Here is a 25,868-nt window from a genome sequence, read left to right as displayed (position 1 = left end):
CGTATCTATTTGATGTGATCTCAACTTCTGGACCTTGTTTGTGTTAAGGTTGATGTGTTTTGAGAAAAATCGGTATTACATAGTTTAAAATATATTCACTAACACTGTGTTAACTGGCTGCCTTACCGTATTTTCAGTCCTCGGGTCCACTGACTGAAACAGGGCAAATCATGTAAGCGCTAGTGCATTATCCCATCTCTTTCTACTCCTAATCCCTCTGCCTGACTTCTATCCGTGACACCGTTGCTTTCTAACGCCAGGGTGTAAGGGGTCAGATTAGGTTACACTCAGTCACTGACACACACACACACACGCATACGCGCCAACTTGTAAGTCATACTCTGTTACAAATACCTAACTGGCCATGAATTATTACACAACTAGAAGGTTACACTCCGCGGAGTCAGACATGCAACGCATACAACAATAAGTCGGAGCGGTGTGAGGAGGATCCATGGAGGATGGATGTATCAGTTCTACCTAACAGCAACCACCCAGAGAGGTTTCTACAGCTGGATGTAAGGAAGCTACCCATCAGCCATGGAGTATTTCAGGTTGGGGCGGCCATCACCAGTCAGAGACATTGGCAAAATAGGTTATACACTCAGGTACGTGGTTTGATGATTGATTGATTATTTAAACATAATTTATAGGCCTATAAATAAAATGAGTAATGAGAGAGTGTTTAGTAGTAACATATGCATTTAGAATTTCTTTATATGATACGATAGGTTTGATGTCCAAGGTTTGATTTCCAAATAGGAAAGTTAAACCCATCTTAGTGACAACAAATGTTTACCTTTTTTCACTCACTATTAAATAAAGCAGTAACAGCCTGCTCAAACGACATTTTCTACCACAGAGGGAGCAAGGAACGGTCAGCGGCCGCCATGAACGGTCATCTCCTTCCCCAGAGGGAACCCCTGTCATGTTCGCTGACAGATACATGGAGAAACACATCACTCCTGTCACCTTTAATCCCAACGTGAAGAGGAACCCTCTATACACAGACGCAAGACCTGCAGAAAGAGAGGACCCTGAACCATTCAAACCCTCGTGGACAATTAAAGAGTACGACCAGCGTTCTGTCCATGGCCACCTGGCAGGCTCCATGATGGTACCGTGAGGAGGAAAAGGAAAAGAAATTGGCTGTGATACTTTGGATGCAACTAAATGTAGTTGATGTGTGGATACTAGGGATTGTTTGTTGATCGATGCATGACCCACAACAGAAACACCATTGCATAAATTTCATTTTGTTGTAATGAATGTCCAGTGTAGGTTCTCCAGAACCTGTATGCTGAAAAAAGAAAATGCTTAAATAACATGTACAGTTAATCCACATTTCTAGATTCACTTATACTTGTCGTCTTATGTTCAAACCTGGTGCAGAGACTGCTTCTTGAGGGAGGGATAAATGGATTAGGGAAATGATTGATTCTTGCACTTTCAGCGAAAAATCTGTGTAAGCCAGTCCACCTTTAAACATGATTATGTCTTACAGGGTGAAGAAAAGACGGCCAAGGATTTGGATTACTGGCTTGAGGATCTCTACACGCCTGGGTTTGATTCCCTGTTAAAAAAGAAAGAAGCGGAATATAGAAGAAGAAAGCTCTGCAAAATATTTACCTTTGTAATTCTATTGATATCTGTAATCATTGTAGTCGTAACTGTGCCAATTGTACTCACAAAGAAAAATTAGTTTCAATTTTCATTTTTTTTATGTATTATGTTCTTATTCATTAAAACCTTTTTATCAATTAACATTACTGCTCACCAGATAAGAAAAGTTGATATACAAAAAAATTATACCGGATAATTGAGTTGGCTGTAATAATGATGTATAGTTAGACTCTGTAATGGAGCAGATGGCACTCATTGAAAGAGATACTGTTACAGGTGCAAATCAGACAGAACAAAATCCATGGTTAAATATAGTTCTTGTGTTTTAGAAAACACCTAGTTACCCTGTTAACTATACTGCTATAATTTCGACATGCTTGACAGAAATAATGCACATTTTGCACAGTCTTTTTTTTAATAACAATTGTCAGAGCAAAGGTGAGGATTGTTAAATACTGAAAAATGAAGAATGTCAGGGATTAATAATCCCAGAACATAAAAACATTTTAAGGATTCTATGCCATAATAATAATAATTAAAAAAGTTTAATTATAAGAGTAATACTCTCAGTGATTTCCCTGTTTTGGATAGAGGGAACACTGTATGCATGGCAATATACTATAATTTAGCATACAGGACTTGTATCTTCTGTAGTTGTGTAATTTTATAACATATTTGTTAGAGTAAAACCAGTTAATTCGAGTGTGTGTGCCTGTGTCTGTGTTTATATAATTGTGTGTAACTGAGTGTATGTGTTCATATCGTGGTAACCCTCTGTTCGTGGTTATCTGTTACTAAGGCCTAGACTGGAGATATTGTCCTTGGGCTCAGAGAATCATAGTGTTATAAACATACACACAAACACACTGCCTATACACTTTTTATGGTGGTCTCTTCTTCTTCTTCTTCTTCTCTTCTTCTTCTTCTTTAAAAAAGAAGAAGAAAAAACGACCACTCCAGATAGGCCTACATTTCTATCTAGATCATGGATGTAGATCCCAAATAATATGATAAGAAGAGATGGGGACTTCAAAATAGGTTTTATTTGACATTTGTAGCTTTAATTAGTGTATTCATTAGAAATGATTTACTGAAAATTTGAAATGCATTGAAAAATAAATTATGTATTTGTTGTATTTGTTTAGGTCTTTATAATAATAAAAATCGAAAAGAAAAAGCGCAGAAAGTTGTATATATATGTTATATATGTAAACAAAGTGTACGCATTTAAAATAAATTTAGTTGTATTTTTTAGAAAACTGTCAGTCGAAGAATATCGACAACTTCAGTCTGGCGTCATCAGACGGACGCGTCATTAAATTCCTCATGACGTTTCAGGCAGAGGAAAACAAAGATGGCGTCCGGTCAGCAGTGGGTGTTGGTAGAAATGGTTCAGGCGTTTTACGAGGTAATTATATATATCTTTGAGGTTATATTTTAATTGTATCATTTTTCTATCTAGAAGATCCGAACAACATCCGCTTCTTTCTTACAATTGGATGTCTTTCGTCAAATTCGTAACGTAAAACAAACTTGGCTGTTAAAAAGTACTGTCCTTAGTAACGTTGATTGACAAACTTCGATAGCCAATCACCTGTTGTTTCGGTGAATGCTATGCACCTACATAACATATCAGGGGCCAGTATTCCTACATAGGCGGTTCTTCAGATATCCAGGAAGTTCAAGTCAGCATCTGCTTGTCTCAACTCAAAATGTGTTTTCGTTTTTTTAATCGACTATTTGATCCCTACAAGTTGGTCCCTGCTAAATTATTCAATGTTATTTTCACTCATAATTTTATAGAACTGTTTTAATTGAGTAAGAATTAAACCAAGTTGTCAAGTCGTGAACACATGCCGTTAACGTTATCTAACGTTACAACAAGGAGGGAGCTATCTTGCTTGACATTTTCAGTGTGAAGATTTCGACCGTGGCCTTTATATACTTCTTATTCTTTATCTGAAACTAAATAAAATGTCCTCATCTTAAAATAAGTATCCATCTTGAGTTACACCTGAGCTTATTCCACAGATCGCGAACACAGCATTTGTTACTCCGTGTTGTATAACATTTTGGGTGTTATAACACCCAAATATTTTTGGTGTTGTTTCCCTGTTAGATTATAGCTTTTGAAACTCACAATCACAATAAGCCCATGAACAGGGTGTGTGTGAGAAGTTAAATGGTCGTTACAAAGTATCATGCATGATGTGTCATTTTTTCCATATTTATCTCCCTTTAGTAAAGCAGCAGTTGGGAAATAATGAGCTCTGTAAAAAATGGCCCTCATTTTCAGTATAGTTTATTTTCTTTCATCAGTAAAGATTGTGACATTTGAATATGCTTTGATTTCTATATGGCAAGATAAGGCTGGCAGTTCTAGGCCACCAAGATATGGACACAATTATATGTTGCACTAATATCATAAAATGTGTATGGTCTTCATTATATCTTTCTCACTGTAACAGGCCCCTGCCTATCACTTGATCTTGGAAGGTATCCTCATACTATGGATCATCCGGCTTTTGTTTTCAAAGACGTATAAACTCCAGGAGACCAATAAACTCACAGAGAAGGTACAATGTTAGAAATGGTAAAACTATACATGTTTTGTTTAAGGATCTGCGTTAATCATCGTTTTTGTTTTGGGTCACCTGTTGCAGGAAAAGGAGGAACTAATTGAAGAATGGCAACCAGACCCTCTGGTTCCGTTAGTGTCCAAAGACCACCCATCCCTCAGTTACGACATTGTGACGGGGTAAGCTACTCCATATAGCCAGATAGCCTTTTCTGCTCATTCATCCATTGTATGGTAAATGCTTGGGCCTGATAGGGTTGGGCATGATGTTGACTCAGTCAATGAAGGCGCAATGCAAAATCAAAATTCCATTTCAGAACGTTACAATGGAATATATGCACACGCAGTTACTTGTATTATACTGATGTTCTTTTGTGCAGTCGACAGTTTAAACTAAAATAACACCTTTTGTCCTTGCAGCCCACCAAGCCATACAATTATAATTAATGGAAAGGAGTGCATCAATTTTGCCTCGTTTAACTTCCTGGGTCTGTTGGATAATGACAGAGTGAAGGTTGGTCCCTCTATGTTAATTATGAGTATGAGAATGTATTATGTTCAAGTCTGCTTTTAACTTGACATATCAACATCTTTCCATTGTGTTATTTGTATGATTATGATTTAAATATACCTTATTTAATCTTTACAGCAAAAGGCTTTAACATCTCTCAAGACATACGGTGTTGGAACGTGTGGTCCCAGAGGGTTTTATGGGACTTTTGGTGAGTAAGGAGTCTATTACCTGTGTCTTCTGCAATACTGCTTTCATGCGGTCAAACATGAAAACGGGACTGAAATTGTGTGTGTGTGTGTGTGTGTGTGTGCGCACTCCAACAACAGATGTCCATCTAGAGTTGGAGAGTCGACTGGCCAAGTTTATGAAAACGGAAGAGGCCATTATCTATTCATATGGCTTCGCCACCATTGCGAGTGCAATCCCTGCCTATTCAAAGAGGGGTGACATTGTTTTTGTGTAAGTTTATAGGTTTTACTGTGGTTTATTTGTTTATATCTTAAATCATTTGTATTTTTATGCCATGTAAGTTGTGATTTAGAAACCTTAGCTTCATGTATTAACCTAAATATTTTCTTATAATCCAAACGTGGTGTCCACGCAAATCAACAGCACATGTGTATTGTGGTTATAATCTAACTCAAGTTTTGTTGTTTGATCCAGGGATGAGGCGGCTTGCTTCTCCATCCAGAAAGGCCTTCAGGCGTCCCGCAGTGTCATCAAGTACTTTAAGCACAATGACATGGAGGACCTGGACAGACTGCTGAAAGAACAACAGCTTGAAGACCACAAGGTCTGCTGCGTCTTCTACTGCGTTTGCTACGGTTCAGATCTATAATAAGTCAGTCAGCCTGCAAGATTAAGTCTCCTTAATTCATTAGAGCAATATTTATATATGAATTTGTTTGATTTCACAGTGAATTCCATGCAAATTATAAATAATTATTTATTGAGTTGACGCTTATTCGACAACCATATGTTCTTAGGAACTGGGGATGTTGGTGATATTGTTTTATTTATTGTTGAAAAAATATCAAAAAGGTTACCATAAAATAAAGTCCTATCTGACCACTGCCTCAGATATCAAGGTTAGGACTATGTGCCGTTGTGATGAGAGGAAAAAGGAAATAAGACTGTTTTGTTTTGGTCTTGCTGTAGAATCCACGCAAGGCCAAAGTCACAAGGAGATTCATCGTTGTGGAAGGACTGTACATGAACACTGCTGATATCTGCCCTCTCCCAGAGCTGGTAAGACGGCAATAGTTTCCCCAAAGCAACCCCATTTCACGGAATGTCCTTATCAGACTGTCGTATGGAACAATATTATCTGAAAGATAATGGCGCTAAGAATTGTAATCCCCTTTTGGTTTGATGTTTTCCCAACAGGTGAAGATGAAGTACAAGTACAAAGTGCGTATCTTCCTGGAGGAAAGTCTGTCTTTTGGGGTTCTGGGAGAGCATGGTCGAGGGGTCACGGAACACTTTGGGGTCAATGTGAGTATTGAGATCAGATATAGTGGGGAACCATTGCAGACGTAGTTGCTCATATCGTTTAAAATACAGATTGTTTAGTTTTTATCAGCAAGGCATTTTGCCTAGAAAAAAAGGATCAAGTTTTTTTTGATTCAATATTATCTTTCCGTGAATAAGGGTACATATTCCTCCAGCTAGCCTTTCATTACATTTGGTTGTACAAAATTTGCTCTAATATTGACTGTTAAGTTTTTCTTTTCACAAAATTAATTTGGAATGTATTTAAAGAGAATGTATTTAAAGAGAGCGGATTAAGAGCAATAATCAGATTCCCTGTTTAATGCTACTAGATCGATGACATTGACCTGATCAGCGCCAACATGGAGAACGCCATCGCTTCCATCGGCGGTTTCTGTTGCGGCCGGTCGTTTGTAATCGACCATCAGGTAAGAGATAGATTCTAGTTGCTTCAGAGTCTGTATAAAGCTATAACATTCCAACGCATCACACACACTGGTTGCATTTCATCATGTTTTCAATTGTCATATTTTCCATTTGTGTTTTTAAGGTTCTGCTAAATAAACACACTGGGAAACATTAGCAGCGTTGCTGACTTCTTCTTTCAACTGTTCGCCACCGGCCATGGCCTTCATGCAGTAATAGTTGCTTATGAAGGTTGCGGTGGCACTCCTTGCTCAGCCACTGCGTGCGTATTTATAAATGATGTACTGTCTGCGTATGAGGTAGTCCGCCGAAGGTCTTTGAAGATAGTTTTGTGCTACACTTAAGCCAAAGGCACTTAACTTGCGAACCACTGATCTCCATGCATGCACCTAAACGCACGCACGCATGTATGTCTAACCTGATGGAAGTAACCCTGATGCAGAGTTATCCGCGTAGGTCAGCTTTACAGCATGCGCTTAGGTGCATGCTGTAGCCGCGGAGGCAGAGCTAGGCTGCACACACAGCTACTCAGTGGTTTCTGCATAGGTCCGGTTTACTGCAGGCTTAACGTGTGTCTTCTTGTTCTTGGCACAGCGTCTCTCGGGCCAGGGCTACTGTTTCTCAGCCTCTCTGCCTCCGATGCTCGCTGCGGCCGCCATCGAGGCTCTGGACATCATGGAGGAGGATCCAGGTACAAAAAAGAAGGAATTATAAATAACCCTTCAACCCTTTCTGTGCTTTGATTATTATTTTTTTGTGATTTTTCGATTCAGTGCAGAAAATAACATTTTAAAAATGTAAACGGTAATTGAACCATGTAGTCCACACATTAAGTAACAAACTTTTCTTTCTCGTTACCAGATATCTTCACTGTATTGAGAGAGAAGTGCACAAGTGTTTACCATGCGTTACAGGGGTAAGTGGGGTTAAACTATGTTTCTCTGAATGTACTTGAGTTCACGACAAAAAAGCAAGACACTTTCCACAGATTTCCAATGTTTTCCAAATATTATTACCTAATTTATTATCTAATATTACCTTTAACTTATTATAGCAATACAATTTTCTATAAAGAAATCTAAAATGTGTCCTAATGTGCAATTGTTCACTGTTTTGTTATGGAAGTCGTTGGCCCATAAGAAGTGGATGAATGTGCAGTCACAACATCTTGCTACCTTCCTCTCCCAAGGACCCCGGGCCTGAAGCTGGTGGGTGTGCCCTTATCCCCCTCGCTTCATTTGCAGCTAGAGAGAAGTTCTGGTTCCAGAGACACGGACCAGAGGACGCTACGGCGCATCGTCGATTACGTGAGTCTGGCGCCTCTAGTTGGGTCTATCGAAAAACCTCAATAGAATTGGTAGAAAACATTTTGTGCATAGATAATGTTATGGTTGCAGAATGTATGATTTAAGAAATCCCTGTGTGTCTGCTTTGAAGGGATATGAAATGTGCAGCCTTTCAGTCCGTATTTAGACACAATAGATGTGAGGGAACACGCGCCCCTTCCCGCCAGGCTACCTGCATGCGTTCTTCCCCTTTTGTCCCTGTGCTTGTTGGTACGAGGGCATGTTGCCCAGCGTTGTGGGTCGTGTCTGGCAGGGCAGGGCTGAAACTGTTCCCAAAATATGCACAATTGCTTAAGTATCACTTGAAGCAATGACAAAGGGAAGGCTTGCAGAATCAAGTCCTTACAGATATTTTCCTTGGTTATAAAAAGCTATTCAGTTGTAGCCTGAAGCGAATCGGTTTTTGCCCGCAAACACAAGACTGGACGGAGGTATCATACGCAGTAAGCATCCTAGAGCTCTCGGGAGCCAATTAGTTTGGTATGTTTTTATCTCCTCTAACTTCAAACATGTGTCGTTTTCTAGTGTTTGGAGAGAGAGGTGGCTCTGACTATCGCACGCTACCTAGAGAAAGAGGAGCGCTATCTACCCCCGCCAACGTAAGTTCACTTCTCCTGTGCCGAGTAACTTGATGGCAGTTTTGTGGTCGTAACTCAGTATTGCTAAAGTAATTCAAACCTAAAAAAAATCCCCAAATCTTTAAATGTGGGATCTTTAATCATGACGTATAATTAAATGTCTTTTCTTCCACTTCTGTTCCCAGTATTAGGGTGCTGGTCACCGTTGAACAGACGGATGAGGAAATCCAGAAGGCTGTGTCTTGCATTAAAGAGGCAGCCTTGGCTGTAATATCCTAGTCACTCTCCCATTCAAACCAACCAGCATCTAAACTGGTTTCTTTGCAAGATAAATGGGAAATAGGATATCTGAAAATACAACCACTTTTCTCAAATACAACTCAACCATTCAAGTTGAGGTTTATTTTTTATTTTTTTTACATTAAATAACCTTATTTTTCACTCCTTGTTGTATTTATCGCCTTAATTATGTTTCTTATTTTTTACACATGAATGATATGTATTCTATGATTGTGAATAGTTTGGTACCCAAGAAATTGTACATTCCATTCTTGTTTCAATGTCACATTTGTTTAAAGCCTTAAGTAATGGACACTACATCGACAAGGAAAGTCAAAGAAAACACCTAGAATGTGCACATTCCATTTTTTAACTACTGACACCATCCATTACTTTGAATGAACACCATAGACCTACACTGTTGATGTTAAAACACTGGATTATAAGGAACAACATAATGCCTAATGACTTGGGAAAGTGAGAAGAGGGGTGGGAGAAAAATGTAATATTTATCAGACTAAAATATATTCAGCTTATTTATTTGAGTCTAACTGTCTCCGCGAAACACTGCCTTGTGTGGCGCCTCCCAGGCCCACTTTGTGAGGTCACAAAGTGTTGTCGTCGTAGTTTTAAATAGTGTAGTTTGAAAGGGTTCTCCCAAACCAATCTCCAAAGAGAAATCTCCTTAGAAAGTTTCCTTATATTTCTTTCTTCTTCACTTCTGTTCTTGTGTATATCTCGGACGCCTTAAAATGTAAAGCACGAAAAATGTGTTGACCAAAGTTATATATGAATACCATCCTCAATGTACGAAGGATAATGTAGGTCATACAACATATATGGTAAAGCTTCATTTTACAAGATGGTAATTATGAAATTGTCAAGTAATAGAAATGTAAAATAAATACTGTTCAAGAATTCACTCAGCCTTGCAGCATTTAGTGATTCTGCTACTAATGTATCGAGTTCATCCTTTTCATAAACATTCAAACAAAATCATCCAATAGTACAGTAGTAGGAGTATGTCATTAGCCGTCTGTAAAATAAAGCATTACCAAATGACCTGTTAAATATGCTTGGATTACGCTGTATTGCTTGCTTGCTAAAATGATGAATGTGCCTTATGTATTTGTATTTAATGAGTGTGTGGCGACGGCATATTTCAAAGATGCTCTATGAACTGGATTGTCACAAGCTCACTTTCTCCTACACTCAGTGCTTGACACTGCATATCAGAATGAGGCTGAAAGAAAAAAATGTTACCTCTGATGTGGTCATATTTTTGTTAAATTGTTAAATCAAAGCCATTAAAACTGTTCTGTTAGAAATCACTTTTCTCAGATTTGACCCTTTATTGCATGACATGGAAATACGCTTTGGTTACGCTCTTATGTGGCTCCCCGCTGTCGGATTTAAAGCTTGACATAAATATGCCAAATATACTATACAATCCCTCAATGTGGTACATCAGGTTTCTCAACACATTGTCTAAGAGCGAAACCAAAACCGTCGGAGGCTCTGGTAGTGTTTAAAATTTGTCTTTGCACACTTTGGGTATGAGATGGAAGGTCTTAAATTGATCGCCTTTCATTTTACGTAGGTTCGATTGGACCACGTTTGCTGTCAGCTGATTGGTACACATTACAAGTGTTCTGCCAGAACTAGCTACACACATTAGTTATTCATAATGTTTTTTAATAGAATTGTCGATGGCATTTATTGAAAATACATTCAAATGAACCCTCATAAAATGCCATTATCGTAAAAAAATATTCTACTATTGATTCCACAGCATGCCTGTATGATTAAAAACTAAATAATACAGTGCTGTATATTGCATATTTGCAATGGTTAATTACACAAATTATTAAATTTACCAAACAATCCAATGTGAGAATTAGGGTTAGGATTATCATTGAAAACCATTTCAATAGCATAATAACTGCTAAAAGAATATATTCTAAACCAAACTAGACTGTGAAAATGATTTTACCCACAATGGACAATTCACAAATACAAGCACAAGCCTACAAACCCCAATGGCTGATGTGTGACATAATACATGACTCTCTGGCTCATGACTCTGGACTCCATTGTGCAACTGTAGTGGAAATTAAGCAGAAGCAGATATGTTTGTAGTGGAAGGATGGGACCTCCCTTTCTTTGGCTGCTGCAGGAAGTTCACTGTATTCTTAAGGCTAGCCTAGCACAGTGGCTCTATAAGCATTCTCAGAATTGTATCTGATCATCAATGCCTTGCTAGTGCCATGTCTTAAAGATGTTCCACAACATTTGACATGTGTACTGCAGAGCTGCTGACATCTGTTATAGTAAGCTGTTGGCTAGGATAGAAATGTGACATTTAAACAAACTATTTGTACCCAAATGCTATGAATTTAACAAACATACACAATAGAGTAAAGTCAGTTTTTATACTTCTATGTATTTATCTATACTTATTTGGTCTCCATTCAGTAGTTGATTATAACAACTCAGTTGAGTGTATAAACAGTATGTTTTTTGTAACAGTAAGCTTCGTAACCTATGACCTGAATGATTCTGGAGATGCTCTCATCCAGAAATGCTATAAGCACTAAGAACTTCTTCTTAATCTATTTTTACCATTAGATTTTATAATTAAATTAATAATTTGTTTCATTCACATGTATTATCCCTTTCTGTGTTTTTAACCAATGGCCGCATGTCTTTCATTTGCCCTCGAATTGCCTCTCTCACCAATGGACTGCTCAAAGCTTTAGTGAATGGTAATATTTTCCGGCCGATAAGAGTTTCTATAGGAGTTTATCATAAACATTGACTAACAATGTTAACTTTTTGTATTTTTTATTTCCCCAAGTACCCCACATGATCACTGTGTTATTGTTGATATGTGAACCCACAGATTCTTCATTTAATAGTTTACCAAAAACAGGGAGTAGTATTTTCAATGAGACTCTTTAAAAATACATAAATAAATGATCCAATTACACCAAATTCATGATGTGGAGGCCTATTGCCTAGATTTTGAAGTTGTTCAAAAACAAATGGCTGACAAAAACTATACATTCAAGTAGCCTATTTTTATATTTAAGTAGAGATGTTCCTTTGAGTATGATGAAAGGACACAGACCACGCAGAAGAGAAAATCAGATGTGTAAGTCTAGCCTGTAACGGTAATTCGAGCTCATGGAAAACATATAGCCTAATAGTTGGCTGGGCCTAAACCACTAATTATTTCATTTAGTAGTGGCTGGGCATTGAGGACTTGCTTCTTATGACGACATATAATAGCTATGTGCATTGGTTTGGGATTATTTCGCAGAGACAATGTTGTTTTATCACTTATGGTCAAATATTTGTACTATATTTGGGCTCTATATTAGATTTAGATTAAATATATGGTGGGCCTTACCCTATATTTGATTGATTGATTGATTGATTGGAATATAAATTGAATCAACTAGTAATGAAAGCAAAACTAATTAGTTCTGGTAGATCTTCTGATTGCATATACATCTTTTGACCATCTTTATATATATTTGCTACTGGCCATTACGAATTACGCCTCTTAATCAAGTCAATCAGCCATGGTCCTACATGTATTTCCTTTAGAGTTTAGTGATCTATTACTGTAGGCTATTTGATCTTGCTAGTTTTAATTAGTCCCTTTCCACCACCAAATCAAGGAACATTGAAGAACATTGTAGGTATAAATTAAATTTTGAGTTTCTAATATGTTTGATGCCAACACTGTGTTCATTGTGACGTTTTATTGTAGAATTTCTCGTGAATTGACCACCATACCCTGTTCTATCCCTAGATGGGGCACTAGGTGTGTGTGTGTGTGTGTGTGTGTGTGTGTGTGTGTGTGTGTGTGTGTGTGTGTGTGTGTGTGTGTGTGTGTGTGTGTGTGTGTGTGTGTGTGTGTGTGTGTGTGTGTGTGTGTGTGTGTGTGTGTGTGTGTGTGTGTGTGTGTGTGTGTGTGTGTGTGTGTGTGTGTGTGTGTGTCTGCGTCTGTGTCTGTGTGTGCGTGTGTGGCAAATTCCCATATTGCAAGAAGCAGCATTCGATGCAGCGGTTGGGTGTTTAGGATGTCGGATTGGGGATTTACGGAATGAGCACCGTGCGCTTTTTTTTATTTTACAAAACCAGTACAATACGGAAATTAAAACATCGCAGTTTCCGAATTCTTCCCGAAACTTGACTTGGGTTGGAACACTTTATTCCTGGATCTTTTTTTTTTTTCCTCACAGAGAAAATGCTGAAGACAAACTGAGGCTGTAGCCTAATTCCTCGAAAGTTGGAAAAAACGAATGCGACTATTTCCAAATCTAACTTCAGGTTTCGTTCGCTTTGTGGAACTATGGGAACGACTGATAGCGACTTCGTGGTCGTCTTTGTCCGAAGTCTTCTTCTGATGGTTGCCCTGGCTTCAAATCTGAGATGCGAAGGTAAGCAGGAAGACTGAACTGGCACAAATCAGTTTCTTTACGACTACATGTTAAAGAAAAAACGCTCTATCTTTACATCACATGTAGCCTACTCTGCTATCGATCGCCAAACCCTGGCGAAAGCAGTGAAATGCATTTGATCAATGTGTTATTATCCAGCGGATTACTTTATTCCACTTTTATTTGTCTGTTCAAAGTATATGTAAAGCTGTTGATGACTGATTGTGCTTTACGTTCATCCACATTTGGTACACCTGGGCTAAAAACAAATGCAACGAAAAAAAATCGGGGGGGATAATTCGTGAATCTCCGACGCTATCAGGCGCTCTAAGAATACGTGTGGTGTCTCGGGGCGCCCCTGTGTAGACATGTTAATGAGACGTCCAACTGGATGGGATCTCTGGTTCGTTAGTGATGCTAATCAACCCCCTTCGCCCTGAGACAAAGTCGATGTAAGGTTTGGCTCATCTCAACTCCCCCCGTGTGTTGGGGAGGGGATCGTTATGTTACAAAGTCAAGAAGTGATTAAAAAAAGTAAGAAAAACAAACAAGCAACCAACTAACGCCTGCAAAACACTTGTTTTGCTTATTTATCAATGTCCTGCAACCCATTAAGAGTATTTCATGAAAAGCACAGTCTCCTTCACAGCTGTAACTTTGGAAAATACCAAAAATGGTTTCGATGGCTGCTTATTCAATGGCAAGTTAAGTAGTGGCTCGGCCCCAGGGGAGTTTGAAAAGGGGGTGTGAGCCGGAGGAAGCCACAGGAGTCCTCTTTTGCCAAATGCTCCCATCCAGCCAGAAGTGGATGGGGGGGTGTTATAAAGCCCAGCCACTAACACAGTAATTGATTCACTTGCTAATAATGGCAGTTGAACCTACAAGGCACTTTGTCTTGTAGTCAAACAAAGACACATTCTTTACAGAGGGAGGAATCGATTCCTTCCATGTGAATGCCTTGCCTTGGTTATCCCCTTGCCCCCAGGCTCCTACCACCTATCTTCAGTCAGTCATGTTTGGATGTGTGATATTTTCTATCACTTTTATGCTACTATGTTTAAGTTTAGATTAATGGTACTGCACTTGGACAGCCATCGAGCAAGATTTGATGGACCTCCAGATTTCAGTGAGCGGATGTTTTGAAGTAAATCATTGAACGGAGAGTAAACCTGGATAACAACTTTGTCTTTGATTTACATTTTACGACACCCACTATCTACATTCTCACACTCTTCTCCCCTGCTCCTCATTCCCAGCCCCATGTAAGGGCTGGGAGATGAAACAAGGCCTCATGTTCCTCGACCAGGCTGAGAGTTGACTCTGTTTCGTAGGACGTGAGTTCGGCTGTCTAACTTTTATGAAAAACGAAAAGGCTGCAACCTTCCATCATTAGGTGCCGCACACTTCTTCTTGAATATTGAAAATAATAATCTATAATATATTTAAGTCACGGTTTTGCTACGAGGTGACCCTATACTTGGTAAAAACGTTAAAAAACAGACTAGCATTTTGATGTAAAAGAAAACCGACTTGAATTGAAAATGACCACATGAGAAACTACACAGAGTCTCTATCTAAGGGTTAGCAACTACAAACTATACAATTATTAAAGTGAATTGGTTTTCAAATTCCTATCTCCCTTTTAAACTCTTAAGACATAGTCAGAAACAATAACACTGTCACAATGTTTGGTGAATGACTCATTTTCTAAGCCTAATCTTTGTTAATAAATACATAAGTACTTAGTAATTAATCAATTATATTAAATACTTATAATGAAATATTAATCTTAATCCCATGTTAATCCTTCAACTGGATTTTGTTTTTGTCTACCCATTTTCTAGGAAGCATGAATGAAATTGGGCTACACAGGAAACTAACACGAACAATATGTTTTTATTTTATACCGCAAATAATTATATATAATTTTATTGTAGCAGAGGGGTCATAAATTCATTGAAATACATTGAGGCGTGGAGGCAACAGATGGAAAAGATTGAGGAAAAGGTGTCCAAGGGATAGGGGTAGTAAGAAGTAAAACACATCACACTCACACATCACGCAACACCTTCGAAGAAAACGTGTTCCCCAGTGTTTCCTTTCCCTGTGTGTGCTTCAACTGTAAGCAAGCATGAAGCCTGTTTGGAAACGAGTGGGGGTATAGTGATGAGGGCATTAAAACAAACATTGACATGACACTGTTAACATTTGTAGCTGGGTAGAACTGTTGAGATTAGGTTTCGTGTCACAGTTATTAACTGGTAGAGTTTATTTATGTTGCCCCGTTCGAAATGGTCTCAAAGGCCCACAGTAAGTTTGGATTTGGGGGGCAAGAACATTTCCAAAAAGCCAATTGGAGAAGTAATAAACCTTGAGAAGGGTGCATGCTCTAACAGCTATGCATTGTTCAAAGTGTGTCTAGGGGGATATACTGGACAGACAACCTTTTGACCTTAGTCGATGACCAATAGATAGTCCTAATTAAGAAACAAACAAGACCAAAGTAGTGAAACTAAAGACAGCTGTCCTTAAAGTGTCATGGGTATTCAATGAAAGTCTGACACCCATTATTTGTTATGATAATGAAGATCAAACAAATGCATGTGAAGCCATGGTTTACATTGCACCAAACACACAGACTATTGTCCACTAGTCTCCAAAGACTTTAGGTTAATATCTAAAGTCTGATGGCAGATGGGCTAAAATCTGGGTGAACAGAGCGTTTCACTTTCTTTCACTTCATGTTTAATTCAAAATTGTTTCCAATGACGATTCCTGAAGTGGGGATCTGTAAGAGCGCAATTGGCAAACATCAACCTCAGTTCTAAACTGTCAAAAAACAGTGTTTCACATCAACACAGTATAGATGGGCCCCTGTGGAATAAAAAAAATCCCATTCTGAGATCTTCAGTCCCAGCCACTGCTCTAGTCTAGACTCCATGAGGAAGCAGGAAACAAGGCCTGACTCCGCCCCTAGCGGTCATGGGTTCCGGCCCCTTGCTCTGCGCAGCCTCCCCTCAGAAGTTCTGCTATAAATTTTACAGAGGACTGGATCTGAGATTTACTGTCCACTTGTGTGAGATAAATAAACTATGAAGAGGTATTTAAATCAAGATACCTTTTTAGGTTGAACAGATGGAGCTACGTTGACACTCACATGGGCGATGTGACTGAAATATTTTTTGTTTCAAAGACAGATATTCTGTGGTGTGCAGCACTAGTGACTCACTGGCTTTTAATGGTTAGGCATACTGCCTCACAGCGAGACAGTGCCAGGATCATAGGCAACTGGGGACTTAAGGTCCCGATGTACTTTACAACTAAATCGAAATTGCCGTGTTCACAGAGGCGGTCTAACTGCTGTAGAACGGCTGTTGACAGGGCACAATACAGTCACTGCAATGTGTGGGTTTTTGGTTTAATGACTGGAGGAGTTTACTTCCATCTCTGGGTCCTTGTAGTGCCTGCTAGAGTCCTCATAAATATCTGAATCAGCCCTCACGATCTCAACAAGTCTTGCTTCTAACTTGTTCATCTTGAAATAAATAGAGTAGTCTATATTTTACAAATGGCAGATAGTTATGAATACTGACGTATTTGGGGGCTTTTGGGGGTCGGCCTAGCTCAAGAGGTAGAGCGGGTTGCCATATAACTGGAAGGTTGCTAGTTTGATCCCGGCTCCTACTATTTGAGTGTCGAGGTGTCCCTGAGCAAGACACCTAACCCTAACTGCTCCTGACGAGCTGGCTGTTGCCTTGGGTGGTTGAATCCGGCATCGGTGTGTGAATATGTGTATGAAACATTGTGAGTCGTGTTGGATAAAGGCATCTGCTAAATGCCCTAAATGTAAAATGGAAATGGAAACATTTGACTTATTCAACTGAGCCCGCTGCACACACCAAGTTAACATAAGCCCGAATCCTGCACTTAGTTTTGGTCTATAGGGGCCTTCACAGTGTGGATTAAGCATGTTCTTCCTTTTGTTACCATTGGTTTCTCCCTGGTTTCCCCCTGGTCACACCGGTTTCCCACCGCCTCCACACACACCAGAAACAATTATGTAGCCTCAATTAGCAGTAGGCAAACATTTGATCCTCAGCCAGTTTACTCTCTGGCTAAGAACATCTTGTTGGTTAACCATGTTTATTCTGGAGACAACGTTTAATGTGCCCTATTACCTACGTAGACAGTGCTGGGATTAGCGGTCCTGGGATATTATTCATTCAAGGAACTGAAATCAGGTCACTCAAGTTTTTTATGCAGCTAATTATTACTTTCACTGGAAAACCCAGAGGAAGGATCGTGTCAGACCATAACATGAATCAGATTAACTGTAAATGTTCTCACAGTTAAAACATGCAACATGATATAGAAGTCCAGCCACCCAATAGAGAATGACTCCCATAACACGTAGAAGGTAGTTAGGATCTTTTTTGTAATTCACACATTTGGCTTCCAATGAATTGTGCTGCAAGAGCCAGGGTTGGCTTTTATTTATTTGTGGAACCAGACAATGACAAACAGGGTTGAAGTCAAGAGGGTCAAAAGGGACATCCGAGGACAGCATCCATGAACCTTCTAGAAATACAAAGCATACACAGGCTCTGTTCTCACTGGTTTCCCTGGATGAATATAACGTAAAGGATATGTTTGAACTGGCTGTAATCATGCCGTTTTAGTTACTTTTATATATGATTATTCCTAAATGAGAGAAATCTGAAAGTTTTCCTCGGGATAGTTGCCACAACTGTTTGTATTCTCTTTTTTGATTTGGTTGCACATTAAAGAAAGAAAATCTTTAACTTATGCCTGGGAAACATCTGTTTTGTAGGCTGGTCAGGCTACAATAAAGCACTAGTCTCTGCTCTCCAATATGTTCCTAATCAAGCTCATAAACAGTAACAGGATGTTGTGTTGGAGAACATACTTTCCTAACTGTGTAACTTAGTTTAAAGTTGACTGCTTTACTAGCTAAATATAGACATTTTGGGTACTCTTCAGAGTAGGTACTACTCTAATTTGAACATGTATGATCAGTTTTGCTGAATATGAACTGAAAACAAACCATCCCTCACTCTGGAACTCTGTTTGGTGCTTTCAAAGATGATGGCAAACAAATTGTGGTCCAACAGTGCTTAATCTTCAAAGCTTATGAGCAGAACTGGATAACAATCATTTCCATGTTTCTTGGCTTCTAATAACATGTTGAATGCATACTCGCAGAATGATTAATGAACATGAACATGTGTGCGTGTTTAGGCGATCAAAGCTGCATAACATTATAAATGAACAATTAACAGCATGTGAAGCAGTGTTGATCAGCATCAACATCATTTCTAAATCGGTCAATTAACAAGTGAATGTTTGGGTGAATTGCAGTGGAATTATGTATTTAATGTAGTCTTTAACATAATACGAAAATAACCCATGATTATCATGACGGTTAATTGGATAAACCTTTCAAGGGTTAATATCAGCATGCACTCACTTATATGCGGGCTAATAAAACTTTATGCAACAATGTTGACAGAGAGCTCCCCATTACAGCACTCAATTGTTTCCTTATTCATGGTCTTTGAAGGGAAGTGGCAGATTTTATGAGATTGTTGTTTCAACCCAGTCAGTGGTTTGGAATTACCTTTTCTCTAATCTACCTTGACATTCAGGCCCTGATGCAGGCAGAGAAAAAAATCGGACACAAAGTTGTGATCATACGTGAGTAGATGGTGTCTGCAAATGCGCCCAATGTGGGCAACAACGGCAAAAGTTTTCAGCCAACCGTGCCCTTTCGATTCCCTGCCTGAGCGCTCACAGCAATGTGCATAACCCTTCACTATCTCAGCCAGTATTGCTTCAAACTTGTTACTCTAAACAACAAAGTGATAGAGCGAGTCGCAACCTACAAATACCTGGGCTTTTTTCTAGAAGAAAATCTCTCTTTCAAACATCACATTGAGTGTCTTACTATAAAAGCTAAGAATTAAACTGGATTTCTTGTATAGAAATAAATTTTGTTTTTCTTTGGTGCCAGGAAGAAAATTGTCCAAGCCGTTCTTTTATCTGTTATTGACTATGGTGATATTTTATATATGCATGCAAACTCATCATCTCTGAAAATGCTAGATTCTGTGTACCATGCAGCATTACGGTTTGTCTCAAACTCTGGCTTCCGAACACACCATTGTAAATTGTATGAGAAAGTTGGTCTGTCTTCCTTACACCCGTAGGATGGAACACTGGTATATGTTTCTTTATAAGGCAATTTTGCACGATCTGCCTCCGTATTTGTGTTCTCTAATGGTTCCTAAAACAAACAGTGATCGTATCACTCGGTCTAGCAGTTTGATTATGTATAACGTTCCTCGGACTCGCACTACGTTTGGTGAAAGTGCTTTTAAATCTTTTGCCCCGTCATCATTTACCCCGTCACACCTTAAACTGGAATCCCTAATCACCCTGAACAATTACAAAAGCAGGATCAAGGACTATTTAACCACAAACTGAACACTGACTTACTGCCAATTAGATTGATGCTTTGTGACTTTTTATTGTGTTTTGTGTCTTGTTTTTAGTGTGAAATTTTGTGTTTTTGTTGTTTTTAATGTGAAACTTTAAATGTTTGTATGCTGCCTTCTTGGCCAGGACTCTCTTGAAAAAGAGATTTTGAATCTCAATGAGAATATTCCTGGAAAAATAAAGGTTAATAAAAAACTGCTTCATTGGAATTACACAGGGATTTGGGTCACAAACAAGCCATTATGTCTGTGAGACCACACCATTTTATTTATTCAAGGAATTGTGTTTATTAGATTGAAGTTCCCTTTCAAAACAAGATAAGAAGAGACAGCGGGCCATACCCAGACGTAACAGCATTCGGGAACTTTGTAAAAGCATAATATCGTTTAAACAGTTTTTTCAAATTACCAACTGTAACTTGCAATGGCCTCACATAATTTACTTGAATTCAAAACAGTTCTACGTTTCCTTTCCCTCTGCCAGCCTCCCTCTCCACCCCGCCCCCCCCCCACCAGAGAACACAGCTACAATACACATCCATGTTGTTTCACTGGAGCTTTTTTTTCTTCTTTTAAATGAGCAGAGCAGTACCTTCAAAATGGCCGCTCCAAATAATTATCGAACCCTGTCAATCCACAAAACATCCATGTGTCATTCAAAGTAACTTATACAAGCACAGAACACAGAGTCTACATGTCTGAAATCAGTTGAGTTCAGCAAAAATATCCAAAAAGACGAATCCCTCCAGCAAAACGGTAATATGACTACTTATTCAGGATGTTGTTTATTTAAAATCGTTATTATTCGGTCTGCGCTTGTGAAATATATCACTCTCAATCAGGACCAAACCAGAGCCGAACCCAGGGCTGATGATGAAGTGTCATCCTATTTGGTGTAATGGCCATCTGTTCATCTCGGAACCAAGAATGTAAACACATCTGCTTCTGATAATGGTATGTAGGGGACACTCCATAGAACATTCCTGTGTTTGAAGCTTGTGAGTTAAACGGCCTGCAGCAATGGGATTGACCTGGACCTGTGCTCTGGTATATCACTGTGTGGGCCATTGTCAAAACAATTTGTTCCACAGTGTAGTAGACAATCTACCTCTTGGAACGTGGCCAGGGATTGTCTTAATAAAAGGACAAAGGCGTCATGCACACCGCAGTGATAAAGCGCCAGGGAGGAGGATGATATGTAGTCTACTTCAGAGAGTTACACACAACCTCCCCCCCAAGCCTTCCTATGGGGCGGTTCAAGTTGTTGCGTGAACAAAATGCATACATCTAGTTTGTGTAATTATTGTCTTCTGTGATTGTTTGAGGTGACACCAAAAATACCATCGCTTTAATAAGGCTGACTATTATTGCATGTAGTTTTGTTCTTGTGAGTTATGTTCTTATGACATAAAATACATGCCTGAGTAGCCCCACAAGTAAAAATATCTAAATAGGATCTGCACTGTACGGTGTCATAGTAATAGAATGTCACTAGGCTACACTTTAAGAAAAGTATTCCTCTATGTTATTTCTGCATGGCCTCTTTAAGGTCACCAACAGTCATTCACTTCGAATTGCCGATCTAGCATTTGACCCGCAGCCATCTCAGACACAAAGGCATTAGTCAGTGCGCAATGTTCCTGAAAGAGACCCGTTATTATCTCCCCTGGCTAAATAAATTTCTTGCACCCTCCAGACGATAGGTATCTGTTACAGGCGATATTGTGTCCACTTTGCCGATTCGGACTCCGTTAACTGCTTTGCCTTCTACCCTGGGATTCAGACAAGGCCTCCTCAGTTACTAAGATAACTGGAGTCTTAGAAAGTCTGGCTCTCTCAGAGACCTGGCTGGCTCTGTTAAGTGTGCATCTCTGTCTTCCTACTTTACTGGCTGCTTTAGCCTTTGTTCAGACACACAGACGATAGTTGGCTCTCTAACATGAGTTTTCTTTCAGTGAATGGGTTTGATTGGTGTATTGTTAGATTGTTTCCTTAGTGTTGATAGCTGTACAAGGTATAAATGCCTACTTATTAAGTTCCCTACTTGGCATTGAGGTTTAACGTTTTTCTTTGCTAGGTTTTTGGATTTGATGCATATAAAGCTTTCTTGGTGTTGGATGTGTTGGATGGCTAAATAACCAAAATGCAAGGCTACTGTAACAGTTTAATCCAGTTATTTTTCATAGAAAATCATAGAAAGAACAATATTGTTTAATGTCTCTTTGGAATCCACTCAGCTAGCCAGCCAGACAGCCAGCCAGCTAGCTAGCTAGGGTTTCAGATGTTGATGTAGACAGGGGCTTCCATGGTTCCTGGTCACATGACCGCTTCTCCAGTGGGGAAGAGGTGGAGGAAAACACAGCCTTATGTGTGGGTGTGTGTGTGTGTGTCTTAATCTGAGCACACAGGACCATTAAGGCCCTGGTATACTTACCACTGACCTGGAACTGGGGTGTTCACAAAGGCTGTCAAACTTCGGTAAAATATGGGGTAGTGTACAATATACTCACTGCGATGTGTGGACTGTTCATTGATTGAAGCCAGGAGTTTCCTACCATCTAATTGGTCCTTGTAGTCCCTAATTGAGTGGACATACAAATGAGTGTAGGCCCCCGCAATCTCTTGCTTCTAAAAGGTTAATATTTAAATAAACAGAGTTGGACACTATAGTGATGATATATTAACGGTATATTGATGATATTTTTGTTTGCTTGGTACTTCTACAATACTACAACTCCCTTGAGTGCCCTCAATAAGACGACGTGACGCCAAAAAAGAATCCCATGATGGATGCTGATCAGACTCTTGAGTTCCAAGCAGACGTTCGAGTGCCTGACGAGGAAAACCAGGGTTGGAAACCTTTGTGATGCATTCTCTGGCGCTCAAGATGGCGGTGTAAACACTAAGGGTCATGTGACCCGAAATTCCCCATCGCTTGTTTAGACACTGGGGCAACCGAGCCAAGTGAGCACTAAATACTTTACGAGCTGGCTAGCCCTCTCTGGCGTCAGAAGTGCCACTGCATGGACTCCTGCAGAGCCTATGAACCTTACTTCCTTGATGGAGATAGGGCCTGTCAATTTGGACCAAGTCCCAAAAAAACATTATCCAATCAATAAATAGACTTTAAGAAACCCGACATGAGACTGCTCTGTTAGGGGGGATGTGAAATGATCAGAATAGATCAAAGATTAAACCGTTTTGTCTGCTTAATGTTGCTAAAATCATATTTTCTTAATGTATACAAGTTGGACAAAGGGCATCGTCTATAAAGGAATCTAACTCCTCCACCTCTTCACCTTTTCTAAGGAATCCCCCCCCCCCCCCATCCAACCACAAAAACACACAAACACGCACACACACACGCACACACAGACACACACACACACACACACACACACACACACACACACACACACACACACACACACACACACACACACACACACACACACACACACACACACACACACACACACACACACACACACACACACAAAGACACAAACCAACATACTTTTCCAATGAAGTGAGGGTTTTCCATGTCTTTTCTCCGTGCTGACTCCACCGTGTCTCTCCCTTGTTCCCCTGCAGCGGACCCAGGGATGTCTCTGGACATGGACGGGCCGGCTGAGGTTCAGAGCGGGGCGGCACCGACCGCTGAAGGTAAAATAATCTCCTGTCTTTTTATACTCTAAAGAATAACAACGGATTGCAGTCAGGGCTGAAGGAGGAGGCTGACCTATGGAGGATGAGTCTGGAGAATAACACTTAACTAAGGCTAAGAGACTATTATTTAATAGTATTTTTGACTAAAGTTGTAGTAAAGTAATAGTTATGTAGCATATTCCATCTGGAAACACAATGTCATCGTTTTCCTACTACGTGTTATTTGTGAGTATGTGGTATCACAAATCGCAGAGAGTGCATTTTGTGCAACAACCACATTCTATCAGTCCAACCAGGGGCTTTGGTAATGAATCCTGACAGCGTAAAGTATCAGATCCACCGGTGCATTCTGCACGCTGGGACTGTGGAAATGCTCCCCACCTGGCTTGTCATGGGTTGGTGTTCGGCCTGGCTGCCCTTAGTAAGCCCTTTGATCAATCTGTCCTGAGAGGTTGGTCCAGAGCTGGAGGTGTCGTGCTTTAATGGCTGTTTAGATTGTTCTCCTTTTGTCCAAACTGGAAGGTGAAACGCTTTGATCTTTATTTTCGTGTGTATGTGTGTTTGTGTGTGTGTGTGTGTGTGTGTGTGTGTGTGTGTCTGTGTGTGTGTGTGTGTGTGTGTGTGTGTGTGTGTGTGTGTGTGTGTGTGTGTGTGTGTGTGTGTGTGTGTGTGTGAGAGAAAGAAGAGAGAGAGAGAGAGAGAGAGAGAGAGAGAGAGAGAGAGAGAGAGAGAGAGAGAGAGAGAGAGAGAGAGAGAGAGAGAGAGAGAGAGAGAGAGAGATACTCAGAGAGATAGAGAGACAGAGAGGGAGAGAGAGAGTTTGTCAGATACACCAGAGTAATGTTAAATGACATCCATTGTACAGTATGGTTAGGCAGCAGCTGCTGCACTGGAATAACGTCTTGCTGGGTGAGCTCAGTTAATCAAGAGTATTTATTTGCGTTCCCCATTGTTTATATTCTCCAGAATAACCTCTCATAACCCTAAGCTTCATTCAGAGAGGAGAGCTTGAGAGAGTACAGAGACACCGCCTACACAACTATGAACGTTTCAACGTTTAGTCATCACCCATCTCCCGGCCAGTGTTTTACGCTTGATCACCTGAAAACAGAGATGACAGTACAATTGGCCATTATTCTAAAAGTACCAGTCCATTGCACCTTCCATGGAAGACAGCCTTGAATTCACATTCAATGGCAGATTGAATTTTAGAGATATGATCAATGTCACGCCATTGATGAACCGTACTTTGCTGCCACGTGTTGAATTTCCAACTAAAGTATAACATGCTGTAGTACCAATGCTGGTTTAGCTATGGATATTTGGGGTCACATATTAACTGCACCTACCGTGCTGAATGAGCGCAGCTTGCGATACTGCAAACTTTTGATTGACACATCGCAATCATTAGAAATCTCTGTTGATCAGACGCAACCAATGTTGAGAAAAGATAAGAATTACAACTTCACCTGAAAAACTCACTTGCCAAACCCAGGGAATGTATAGCTTTAAGTCACAAACAAAGGCTGCATTGTTGTGGTTTGTTTGTGTGTGGTTTATGCACACATTGCATTCATTTGAAGAGAGGACAGTGTACAGCTTTGTCATTATTACGCCATGCTGTTACACTGCACGTACAACGTAATGGGATCAACCAAGACGCACTGGGACTGTCCTGTCACAGCACCCTCTGATCTCCCGCATTCTAAGTGAAGCTCCGGGTACAGCTAATCAGACAGAATGGGAAGCAGCTAGGACAAGTTCCCTTATTGGTAGTCAACAGCGAGAGCACCCACTTCACTTTGTGCCTCTCTGTCTGACTCATGTTGGCCGCTTGATGGATTGCAGCAGCCCATGGCAATATTTCCCTGGTTGAAATGCGTTTTTTAATATTATGATGTGTCCTATCAGTCAGTCTGTCCACTCCTGTGGAAGAAAAATGATACAAGTCTATGTGACATAATACTATTATATTGTGACAGTATTGGAACTCTTTTCTATTACAGTATTTTTGACTCTGAGTGAATCAAAGTTGTACCGCACCCCTAGTTCACAATGTGGTCTGTTGTGTAGGGAAACTGTTACATGACAAGTTAACCTATATATGATATCCTATTATAATATTGTGACAGTATTGGAACTATTTTCTTATACATTACTTTTATTTCTTAGCATGTACAATTTTTAATACACAAATAGTTTGCAGTGACTTTCGTTTGAAGAAAGAACAAGGAGACTTTTGCATGAGTAGTTAGAACCAGGCACACACACCCCTCCCCCTTCAACATGTCGTCAGTGAATGGGTCCCACCAGGCATTGACAATCTGTTAAATCACCCCTCAAAGAAGCACTTGGTTCGATCCTCAAACAGAGTGCTATAAATCGCAACAGAGCTAAT

At 39.8% G+C, this 25,868-nt stretch overlaps 3 protein-coding genes across 3 annotated transcripts in view; all 3 read left to right on the top strand.

Annotated features, from left to right (window-relative positions):
- The first annotated feature begins 93 nt into the window (after positions 1-93).
- LOC132455836 (major intrinsically disordered NOTCH2-binding receptor 1-like) lies at positions 94-1,825 on the top strand. Its single transcript, XM_060049850.1, has 3 exons — positions 94-608; positions 863-1,117; positions 1,505-1,825. The coding sequence occupies exons 1-3, from the start codon at positions 462-464 to the stop codon at positions 1,700-1,702; spliced, it is 600 nt and encodes a 199-aa protein (XP_059905833.1). The 5' UTR covers positions 94-461; the 3' UTR covers positions 1,703-1,825.
- Positions 1,826-2,934: 1,109 nt separating this feature from the next.
- On the top strand, positions 2,935-10,166 carry sptlc1 (serine palmitoyltransferase, long chain base subunit 1). The gene is made up of 15 exons (XM_060049840.1): positions 2,935-3,031; positions 4,092-4,199; positions 4,287-4,381; positions 4,622-4,715; positions 4,851-4,923; positions 5,042-5,174; positions 5,379-5,508; positions 5,874-5,963; positions 6,102-6,209; positions 6,539-6,634; positions 7,227-7,323; positions 7,494-7,548; positions 7,822-7,939; positions 8,504-8,577; positions 8,742-10,166. Exons 1-15 carry the CDS (start codon positions 2,978-2,980, stop codon positions 8,833-8,835), a joined length of 1,419 nt encoding a protein of 472 aa, XP_059905823.1. The 5' UTR covers positions 2,935-2,977; the 3' UTR covers positions 8,836-10,166.
- A 2,487-nt stretch (positions 10,167-12,653) lies between these two features.
- Positions 12,654-25,868, top strand: part of ror2 (receptor tyrosine kinase-like orphan receptor 2) — a 24,417-nt gene continuing 11,202 nt past the window's right edge. Inside the window, exons 1-2 of the mRNA XM_060049838.1 lie at positions 12,654-13,286; positions 23,396-23,467. Of these exons, the coding sequence (XP_059905821.1) occupies positions 13,199-13,286; positions 23,396-23,467 (160 nt within the window). The 5' untranslated portion in view covers positions 12,654-13,198. The remainder of the gene's footprint in view (positions 13,287-23,395; positions 23,468-25,868) is intronic.

Source organism: Gadus macrocephalus, chromosome 4 (assembly GCF_031168955.1).
Source record: "Gadus macrocephalus chromosome 4, ASM3116895v1".
Taxonomy (NCBI): Eukaryota; Metazoa; Chordata; class Actinopteri; order Gadiformes; family Gadidae; genus Gadus; species Gadus macrocephalus.
This window is presented reverse-complemented; position numbering and strand designations above follow the sequence as displayed.